General features: G+C 42.6%; 2 protein-coding genes across 2 annotated transcripts; both read left to right on the top strand.

Moving 5' to 3' along the window:
- The first annotated feature begins 1,424 nt into the window (after positions 1-1,424).
- si:ch211-213o11.11 (probable G-protein coupled receptor) lies at positions 1,425-2,873 on the top strand. The gene has a single exon (XM_062987004.1). The coding sequence runs from the start codon at positions 1,490-1,492 to the stop codon at positions 2,810-2,812; it is 1,323 nt and encodes a 440-aa protein (XP_062843074.1). The 5' UTR covers positions 1,425-1,489; the 3' UTR covers positions 2,813-2,873.
- Positions 2,874-6,869: 3,996 nt separating this feature from the next.
- cav4a (caveolin 4a) lies at positions 6,870-9,718 on the top strand. Its single transcript, XM_062986965.1, has 3 exons — positions 6,870-7,070; positions 9,033-9,220; positions 9,309-9,718. Exons 1-3 carry the CDS (start codon positions 6,870-6,872, stop codon positions 9,457-9,459), a joined length of 540 nt encoding a protein of 179 aa, XP_062843035.1. The 3' UTR covers positions 9,460-9,718.
- Positions 9,719-11,440: the final 1,722 nt, after the last annotated feature.

Genomic DNA, 11,440 nt, shown 5'->3' with positions numbered 1-11,440 from the left:
ATTTCATGTCTTAAATGATCTGAGGGCATGGCACGGTGGCACAGTGGGTAGCACTGTCACCTCACAGCAAGAAGGTCCTTGGTTTGATCCCCAGGAATAGCGTCCGGGTCCTTTCTGTGTGGAGTTTGCATGTTCTAGCCGTGTCTGTGTGGGTTTCCTTCGGGTTTGTATTCTTCAGGGCATAAAGCTTCACGCAGCTGCAGCACAACAAGCCGCCTCATTATCCTCCTCATCAAAAGGTTAGAGAAGCAGAGAGAGACAGAAAGAGTCAGACAGCACGCGCTACCAAAACACGAGAAAAAGAACAACGGGGAAAAGGAGACGTCGTTATGAGTAATTTCCTCTAATCAAACCTCGCGCCGCCACCACGTTTCACCTTTGGGTGATCACTCCGGTGATTTGCGGTGGTGATTTTCGTCTCACGTAGTGCTTGGTGTTCTGTCCAACTGTTGTCATAAAGACCTAATTTATGAAGTGCAGCGAGATGCTCCTTCAGAGTGACAGTTGGGTTCTTACTTACCTTGTTTACGTTCATGGCATTTATTTATTTATTAGGATTTTAACTTCGTATTTTACACAATTTGGTTACATTCATGACAGAAACGGTAGTTACTCATTACACAAGATTCATCAGTTCACAAGTTCAATGTCAAACACAGTCATGGACAATTTAGTGTCTTCAATTCATCTCACTTGCACGACTTTGTACTGTGGGAGGAAACCGGAGCTCCCAGAAAAAACCCATGCAAACAATCAGAGCAATTTAGGATTAAGAGCCTTGCTCAGGGGTCCAACAGTGACACCTTGGTGGTGGAGGAGCTTGAACCAGAGACCTTCTGATCACTAGCCAAGTCACTTTACCACTGAGCAACCATTGCCCCCATAATAGAGCAGTTGTAGTCTAGTGGTTAATATACTGTACTAGTAATGGAAGGGTCACTGGTTCAAGCCCCACCACTGCCAGGCTGCCACTGTTGGGCCCTTAAGCAAAGCCCTTAACCCTCAATTGCTTAGATAATATCCTGTCACAGTACATATCCAAGCATGTCTGTACAGATGCCCGACTGGCCGACTGCACTGCTGATATTCGAACCCGAGTGTCTTCCTGACCTTGTCTGGTTGTTTAATCCAACTTTAAGAAGGTTCAAGGTTGTGCCAAGCTTCTTCCATTTTTAAATTGTTAAGGGCACTCTGGTCTTGGAAACGATCAAAGCCTTCTCAAAGGCATGAAGGCCATAATAGAAGCAAAGGAAGTGGGGCATCTTCTTATTAATGCCCGTGATTTTGGAGGAATGTGCTGTCCAAAAATCTCTTTGTCCGATGTCCAGATACTTTTGGTCATATAGTGTTTAAAATGACTTGGATGACTTAAAGCCTTAATAGTCACAAACTATTATTTTATTAACAGATCTGACCCCAGTATCCCGCCTGGTGGACGATGGGCGGGTCTGAGACTCTGACCGAGGCTGTGTAGATCCGACCGCAGAAGATGGAGGCGCCTGAACCCCAACAGACCATCAGCCTGAACGGAACACAGCTCAACCACTCGCTGGAACATGGCGTCCACGTGCACCCTCCTCCCAGCATGCAGCTGGGCACCATGTCCAACCCACAGTCTCGTCTGCGGGACGCCATGGGCCTGACAGCCATGGTGACACTAAACACCATCGCTCTCCTGGCTAACCTGGTTGTGCTGGTCGTTGTGCTGAAGACGTCTCACCTGCGGAAGTACAGCTTCGTGTGGCACCTGTGTGGCGTGGACGTGCTCTGTGCCGCGCTCCTGATGCCCCTTGCGATCGTCTGTGGCTCGCCGATATTCGCTGGCGTCCTCTTCTCGCCTCTGGAGTGCCGTCTCTACGTCTTTCTCAACGCCTTCCTGATCTCGGCCTGCATCTTCACTGTGACGGCGATCAGCGTGGAGCGCTACTACTACATTGTCCACCCCATGCGCTACGAGGCCAACATGACCCCGCGCATCGCTGCCGCAATGATGGTTCTGGTCTGGTTGGCGTCCGCTGTCCTTGGATTGGCGACTGTGTTCGGCTGGCCCGGTTATCGGCACCACAGCGCTATTGCCGCCGCACATTGCTCCCTGCACTGGAGTCACAGCGGGCATCGGCGCGTTTTCGCCATTATCTTCTGTGTGCTGTGCTTCTGTGTGCCAGCCGCCATCATTCTAGCCGTATACGCCAACGTCTACAAGGTGGCGCACATGGCCGCGCGGCACAGGGGGCCTCTGCCCAGCTGGGTGCCCACGACGCCTCATCCGAAGCGGCGATCCGACTCTGTCAACAGCCAGACCACCATAATCACCAGCAGCTCCAGCACCAGGAGAGGGACTGGGACGCAGGTTGCCCGCAGGCCCAGGCGGGTACTGGTGGGCGGTAAAGCGGCGCTCACTCTGGCCGTCATCGTGGGGCAGTTCGTCCTCTGTTGGCTGCCGTATTTTGCCTTTCACTTGCACTTGTCGCTGAGCGCCACACAAAGTACGGCGGACGAGGCCGAGGGCCCGGTCACATGGCTGGCGTACTCCTCGTTCGCGGCGAATCCATTCTTCTACGGATTACTGAACCGGCAGATCCGTGAGGAAGTGTGTAAGACGATGTGCTGCTGCTGCCGCTCGCCAACCAGACCAGCAAGACCCGCACCGTCCAGGCACAACGCTTCGGCCCACGAGGACTTCCTGCACTTCCTGAAGCACAGCAGCTCAGTGGACGCGACCCACAGCAGCTACAACACCGGGACGCCCAGACACACACTGGACCAGACCGGGGTCAGGATACCGGGACAGATTCCTGAGGAGCTCACTTAGTTTATTATTCCTCAAATCAGAAGATTCTAATCAGGTCAGAATCAGTACATGAAATACAGTCTGAGATGTTTACATTAGATTTAGATCTGAAGTGTTTCAATAGGATTCATGTTGTGATCAAAGCAAAACTGTCAAATATTTTATCATCAGATCTGAAATGTATAATGTAAATGGCTTTTTTATTATTACTGAATCATTACTGCATTCAGAAAAGTAAATCCTTAAAATCTGATATAAATCCGACACTAAGGTACTAGATTTACATTTTTAGGAATACATTTTGTCAGAGATTTCTGAATTCCTACAGTTTCAGCGAATCCTCAGACACCAAAAGTTGGTCTAATCAAATCAATCAGATAAAACAACGTGTACATTAAACTGTTTAAATCTGGTTCGGATCCACTTTGTGTGTAGACTTGTTATGGGCTTGTGATCATTTGTTAAAAAGTTCCTGGTGGTAAAACACGCTAGCACAACAGAGCTGGGATTTCGAACTCATCGGTCGAATCTCAGCTTTGCCATCCGGCTGTTGGCTGTTGTTCATACAGGGTGGGAAATGCCGGACGGGACCTCATAACTGACACAATTACGACCTCTGCTGGTTGAACAATGGCATGTGTCTCTCCGGACACAAAGCTGATCCGCATATGAACTCGCCCCCTGCAGGTGAAAAGATGCAGACGGCTACTGCACACTTGTCGGAGGGGGCGTGTGTCAGTCTAGGCTCTCCTCAACCAGAAGTTCCTTCCCTTTTGTTTAATTTGGTTTAATTTGGCAGTGAAATGACACAATGACTAGAACTATCTGTAATGATCTGGTATTATTTATTCATCAGATATGTGAAAAAAATCTGATATTAAGGTCAGATTTCAGGTTAAATTGAACCTCAGATACTCAGGGCTGTCAGGTTAAATTTTTCTGACAGATTTTCCACAATAATTTCATTATTTATCACAACCTGCCTTTAAGAAGCACCTTAAATACAGTGATTACTAACCATCAAATCAAATTATCTCTCTCTCTCTCTCTCTCTCTCTCTCTCTCTCTCTCTTATTATATCAGTTTGTATATATAATTTGACAGGTGACTGATTTTACTACAGTCTTTCATACAACTTGGAGTTTATTGCTTAATGGTTTGTCTTATATCACATTGTACAATACAACAGTACAGTATATTATTATATATGTTGTTTTATATTGTTTAGAGAAAAAAAGACGTGTTTAACATAGTATTAATTTAACTTAATGAATCTGTTTATTTTAAATGATTTATATTGTAATGCAAAAAGCTGTTTTACGGAGTCTCCAGACTACCTTCAGTAGTAATTTCATGCTCTGTATCCTTTCATTTCTCTTTATTTTACTTTAATCCACTGTACACACTAATCCCACACTAATGCTAAATAAAAGCCTCGTCCACTCCACAGAAATGTGCTGCAGTCTGTGATTCACTACAGTTTTCTATACGGTGTTATACAGGGTGTCTTTGTTTGGTCTAACCGTCCACCACAACGATTTATTTACACCACGCTGCCAAGCAGCACATTGTATTCATTCAGAATCGCTCTCTCTTGTGTGTGAAGGCATGTAAAGAATCTCCTGTAAGTGCCTGTTGCATTTTTAATGACTCTGAATTAAAACAAATAAACCTCTTTTATTTAAGTATAAGTATAAAGTGTGCTTTTTGTTCAAAGGAATTATCACAGTGCAAACATGACAGTTTCTACGTAACACTAGCCCTCACCAGAGCTTCCATCATGAAGGTGGCATCACTACATTAGTAAAAAAATGTATCACATTTAACAGTGGTCATTATTCATTATTTATTCATTATTAATCAGGAACAGGGCTGCAATGCTAATGCTATGCTATACTAGCTAGTATTCTCTTAACTGTATGCTAATGCTATGCTATACGAATGTTAGTAAGACTAGCTGTCTGGTTAACTCTCTGCTAATGTTAAATCTACGTAAAATAATCCTCGTACGTTCTGAAACTTTTGGGTGTTATTATATAGATCATTAAGAATTTAAAGATGGAAATGTTTTATACTGAAAGTTCCACTCTGTGCTCTGACTATAGTGATTAGCGATTAGCTGTAGTATATGCCAGCATTATTCCCCCCCCCCCAAAGTCCAAATTATCTGCTATATGCTTGTAAATCCCGCACTGTAACTCATCTGTCCATCTAACATCGAATAATTTGTTCAGTTCACTTCAGTTACACCAAAAGGTAAAATTAGCTAGCTTTAACACACACACACACACACACACACACACACAAACACTGCCATCTGCCACTGTGGCACTGAGTCCATTAGCTGCTTCATATACCACAGTAACTAAAAGCAGCACTCAGACTCAGAAGTGTCATGTGTACCATCGTCATTAACTGTTCTCGCTCACGTCTAGTTCTTTTCTAGTTTGTTTGTTTTATTCCCTATTTTACCTAACCGGTCACTGCCGTGACCCAAGCCTCACTAAATTTAAACACACTATAGACTGGACGTACTAGTGTGCACTTATAAATGTGCAGATTTTACACTAACAGTAGTGATCAAACCGGCCTATATCGGCGTTTATTTTATTTTAACCTATTAATACTTAATAGGATTTAAGACATCTCGGGGTTGTTTAATTTTTGATTCTGATTTCAAGGCTCATATGTGAGGTTATCTTTTGAAGAACGGCTCAAAAAGGGAGGCCGCTTCTCACTCGGAGCAACACAGAGAGACCGATAGCTTATTAGAAGCTTTTATTACCACACATGCAGGTACTGATCTTTTTTGGGAGGGGGGGTGTAAAAAGCAAAATCTGTAAAGTGAATAATAGAGACATTTTTAAGTTTTTCAATCTAATTATAAAAAGCAGACAGGCTGCCACTAATATATCATCCATTCATCAACAACTGAGTGCGTAATGGATTTGTTTCAGTGACGTACGCTGTCACAGTATCAGCACACGGTGCTTTAATGCACGAAGCCTCTTTGTAGCATCGTAATTAAACTGCTATTTCTTTTCTGTGGCTTGTGGACAATTTGCGGCCCTCAACACATCAGGCTGCTGTACTTTAGTCCTGTTATTACTGTCAATTACTGCAGGTTTTTTCCTTAATGAAGTTTGATGCAGAGCTGTAAAAAAGTAAAATCATTTATCTCTCAAATAAAAGTCATTTCAGGAGCTAAGATTCTTGTAATCTAAGAAAATTTTTAATTTATCGGTTTGGAAGTAGTCACAGCAAGAAGGTCCTGGGTGGGGCGGTCCGGGTCCTTTCTGTGCAGAGTTTGCATGTTCTCCCCATATCTGCGTGGGTTTCCTACGGGAGCTCCGGTTTCCTCCCACAGTCCAAAAACATGCAGTCAGGTTAACTGGAGACTGAATTGCCCTATAGGTAAATGTGTGTGTGTGTGTGTGTGTGTGTGTGTGTGCCCTGTGATGGACTGGTGTAATACTGTGTGCCTTGTGCCCATTGAAAATCTTTGAAAGGCTCCAGGCATTTAGCGGACACTTTTATCCGAAGCGACTTACAGTATACAGTCTGAGAAATTGAGGGATAAGGGCCTTGCTCAAGGGCCCAACAGTGGCAACCTGGCAGCGGTAGGGTTTGAACCAGCAACTCTCTGATTACTAGACCAGGACCTTAACCACTAGGCTACTACTGCTTGTGTTAGCAAGGAATTATTAATGCAACATATTGTACCCGCATATCCATCTGTCTGTCTGTATATCTATAGATCTATTAACGTACAGATATTTACATTATTTAATGCAAAATTGGAGGCATTATTGAGACGAACTCTGCTCTAGTAGTATGTAGTATATGTGTCTCCAGTTACTCTGGCCGAATTTAACAAGTGGTGGCCCATCTGGCATTATTTATAGCTCATCTATCCAGAGGGGTGCAGTTCTTCCCATGGGGAATTCTTGTAAGAGCACGGTCACTTTCCCAAAATATCCTTTAAACCCCGGCTCTGCTCTGCAGCAACACGACCGCCGCTGCTCTCCACTCGGTTCTACAGCCAGCGACCGTGATCCGGAGTCTTTTCGTGTTCACCATGATGCAGAGTACGCCCGCGGCTGAGACGGAGATCGACCTCGGGGACGACGAGGACAGCCAGGACAGCGAGGAGGAGCAGCCGTGGAAGACCCAGCTGGAGACGGTGATGGAGGAAGAGGAGGAAGAGGCCTCGACACAGAGCGACACCAGGCCGTTAATCAACGAGAGAGACCCGCGCCAGATTAACGAATGCCTCAAGGTAATTCTGCAAGCGGGTAGGTCCGGGGTTACAGGTCTAGTCATAAAGGTGGACCTCAGTGGAGAATCCATACTGACTAAACTTAGATCTAAGATTAAATCTGGCTCTCAAAGTCAATGAGATGCTACATGAGCTGTTTTTTATCAAAATTTGATGTGAGTCTGAGGCAACACAAACACAAAAAACTAAGAAATCATGAGTTAATATAGAATCCATACCATACCAGACTGCACATTTCTCAAAATGTATTAAATCATTTTCAATATTCGCTTCATCCTGATTTGGGTTGGGTCATCAATTAAGTCCCTGGGACCTGGGTTTTATCCTCATCTCTGGTCGTTGCCCTTGAATGGCATAATTATCTCACATAATGGTGGTTTCCTTTAAAGATAAGGCTTCTTTACACCTTTACTGAACATGAAGAAGGTGGATTGCCCACTGTAGCTGTGAGCGGGTAAACAGACGAGTGTGTGAGTGTGTGGTGCTCTGCTATAGATTCTGTCTTGTGCTTAGATGTGATAGATTAGATTCAGTCAGTCAAAAGTTCAGGAACGAAACCAATATCAATACAATGATATAATGAACACGTCCCGGTCAAAAAGACAGCCAGACATCCCCCAGTGTCTGGTATTGATGTGTTACTGATTCGTTTCTCTCTCGAGAACTGTGTTTCCCCTCCGTCGTTAAAGGTCCCAGCTGCTGCACTGAGTGAGATAGAGGGACAAGTGTTCCGTACCGATCATTTATAGCAGGAGAACAGTAATAGTATCACACCGAAATAACTTCCTAGCTCTACTGTAAAGCTGTAAATCATCTCTAACACTCAAAGTACTAAATTAATTGGCATTGGTGCTACTGTGTAACCACCAAAACACATGCCAGGTCAAAAAGATGCAGCTGATAGGATATTCATTTGATTTAGTATGATGGGATGAGGTTTGGGACACTTTGGATACCAGTGAGGTAAAACTGTTAAAACAATAAAATAAATACACTTATCTATAGATCACTGTGGTACTCTCTGCTAGATCGCAAAGCAATCAACAGCCTTCTGTAAACTGGCCACATTACACAGGTAGATCCCTAGGTATGAGTAGGTGAACTGGTGAATCCTGTAATGGATTGACGCTCTGTCCAGAGTGCACTCCTGTCTTGGACACCTTTAAGTGCCCCCTTAATTAATAATATTACAAATTTTAAGCATGATTCTTAATGTGTATAGTTTTTACTTATACACAAATACCTTCAGGGTTGCACTGGGAAACTAGTTTGACTCAAACTAGCTTGAGTCTGGTTCCACTGGGAAACACTGGGCAGTGTATTTTGGACTTGGAAAGTATTCAGACCCCTTCAATTCTTGCGTATTTTAATGTGTTGTGATTTTAAATGAATATAATTGATATTTTATTCCTCAGTCTATACTTCAGCCAGAATGATGAAGTGAAAACAAAAACTGCAATTTTTAATTCAGCATCTTTATAATGGATTTATTATTAATAATTTATTATTAATTAATAAATTTATATTATTTATAACTTATTATTTGGATACGTCTCTACAAGCTTATCTCAATATTGCACCGATGAGTCAAAAGAATGGATCGCTGAAAGATGCTCCACATCATTAGCGGCTGAAGCGTTCTTCAAATAAAAGCTCTAATTATTTAGACAACCTTCATTATTTTTCACACTCTGATTATACAGCCTACGTTCAAATGCTAATGGGTGGCTATTGAGCAGGACGAGCTGATTCACACGATGTTTATTTCATAAGCTTAGTTCTATAGATTCTAGTGGTAATGAAGTCCTTTAGACAGCTTTTAGTTTGCAACATGCAAATTAGGTTTTGGGACAGCAGAGTGGGTACTAATGTAAAGATGGTTAATTGATTTTGCACGAATAATATGGGTTTCTTAAATAAATGGAATTGTTTTACACAATGTGTTGAATTTACATCTTTCAGGTGAGTTTTGAGGATGTGATAGCTGAGCCGGTATCGGTGAGAAGTGGAGATCGGGTTTGGATCTGGAGCACCACGTTGTTTGAGGTAGCCCGTGTTTGGTTCTACCGCATCATCACGCTGCTTCTCGCCGTACCCTTCTCCATCATCACTGGTGTGATCTTTGCTTTGCTCAGCTGCCTTCACATCTGGTACGTTTAATTACTGATACATCACATTTTAGGAACACAAAATCTCTCAAGATGGGATTGACACGGCTTCTCCCCTCACGTTCTCTAGGTTCTTCACTCCGTGTGTAAAGGTGGTGTTCATTAACACGGGGTGGTTGAAGACACTATGGAGCAGCGTCATGGACATCTTCATCCTGCCCGTCTTCCACAGCGCCGCCAAGTGCTGCAGCAGCATCAGCGTACAGCTGTTACATAAATAAAATCTCTCAAGGACCATAATTTTTTACATTATTTTTAAAATGAGCAGAGAAGAGTCAGGCACATGGTGAATGAACTCCGTGAATGAACTCTGTGGAGAACGAGACTGGATTGGCGCAGGACAAGACACAAATCCTGGCTGATTATTGTAAATTTGATTACTAGAAAGAACTGACTTACATGATGGGTGCATCTGATTTGAGTTTTGTCAAGAAATAAATCTTGTTTATGTGTTTTTGTATTTTTTTTTAAATAAATCATGCTGTGTCTTAAACCACATTAAATCTGTGTGACATTAATTAAGACTCAGATGCAGAGGGAAGTGTGTTTCTTTCATATTTTTAAACATTACTGGCTGGCTAAAGACAATAAATTAAATGTGGGGCTACTAAACATTTGTATTTTAGACATACTAGCTTTTATATATTAATAAATACTGATTTAACTAAGCACTTGTGTTTAAGGTAAATAATATTAGAGGAAAAGATAAAACTGCACTGTTAAGAGTTAAAACAGGTTTAGGGTTGAAGTAGGGTCAGAGTTAGAGTAGGGTTAGGGTTAGAGTAGAGTTAGGGTTAAAGTAGGGTTAGAGTAGGGTTAGGGTTAGAGTAGGGTTAGGGTTGGAGTAGGGTTAGGGTTAGAGTAAGGTTAGGGTTGGAGTAGGGCTAGGGTTAGAGTAGGGTTAGTGTTGGAGTAAGGTTAGGGTTAGAGTAGGGTTAGGGTTAGAGTAGGGTAGGGTTAGGGTTGGAGTAGAGTTAGGGTTGGAGTAGAGTTGAGTAGGGTTAGGGTTGAAATAGGGTTAGGGTTAGAGTAGGGTTAGGGTTAAAGTAGGGTAGGGTAAGGTTTAGGGTTAGAGTAGGGTTAGAAAAGGTAGGGTTAGAGTAAGAGTAGGGTTAGAGTAAGAGTAGGGTTATAGCAGGGTTAGGGTTAGAGTAGGGTAAGGTAGGAGCAGGGTTAGTGATAAAGTTGGGGTTAGAGTAGGGTAGAGTTAGGGATAAAACAGCATCACACAGCCTAGTTTTGCTTGATGTGTTTTGTTGGTGATGAATCTGGCTCATACACACTTCCTTGTACGCCTTTGTTAGCCACATAAACTAAAGAAACTGTGCTGTTGGGGGTAAACTTTCAGTACTCCATAATGTAGTAGCTGTGAGACTGAGCCAGAGAAGGTTGGCATTGCCACCTTTATCCTAAATCCCACTCTATCCAACGTACCATTAAATGAAGAACCTCTTGTTCAGAAAACGAACGAATTGTCCCTCATTGCTATACAGCCGATTGTGCGGCTCACTATTTTCATGCTAATGCGCTGCTATTGAGCTTTGAGAGCGGCTTCAGTGGGTGGTTGTTGGTTGGCATTTTGATAATATGCTGATCCAAATCCAGCGCTGACACTTAATGTAAATGTGTGCAGGTAACGCAGATTTTAAATCAGAGTACAAGAGCTAATATCAATAATTGCTCTTTTAGGGAAAAACTATCACAGCTATTCCAAGGACTCATAGCTACAGCTCTTCTAGCTGGCGCCACCTACTGGTCTAATGCAGACACAATACAATCTTTTCTAATCGAAAACCTGATCAGTACATCCCTTTATTAGACAAAAACAGTTTTAGGTAGGGAATAATTTGATTAATGTATTGGTGTACAGTACTGATGAAATTAGTGATAGAAAATTCATTTTATTCAGTGAATAGTACACCAGTATGTTAATACTTGTGCACATATGTAATCACTTCTGTGTTCTCTTGTGTTTTTGGTGGGTTCTAATAACCTAAAAGCCAAACTTGCACCGTCTGTGACTTCTGTTTGTAGCCCGATAGTTAATAGTGTTTATTTAAACTGCCTAAATAAGCTACTAGTTATTTTAAGTTACTAAATAAGTTAATAGTGTTTATTTAAACTGCCTAAATAAGCTACATCCTGAAAAGTCTCAGAAAAAATCATACTTTGGGTCTCCGGTGTTCTCTTTGCTGCTTGTCT

Source organism: Trichomycterus rosablanca, chromosome 24, assembly GCF_030014385.1.
Source record: "Trichomycterus rosablanca isolate fTriRos1 chromosome 24, fTriRos1.hap1, whole genome shotgun sequence".
Taxonomy (NCBI): Eukaryota; Metazoa; Chordata; class Actinopteri; order Siluriformes; family Trichomycteridae; genus Trichomycterus; species Trichomycterus rosablanca.
Note: the sequence above shows the minus strand (reverse complement) of the source record. Positions and strands in the feature narration are given on the sequence as shown.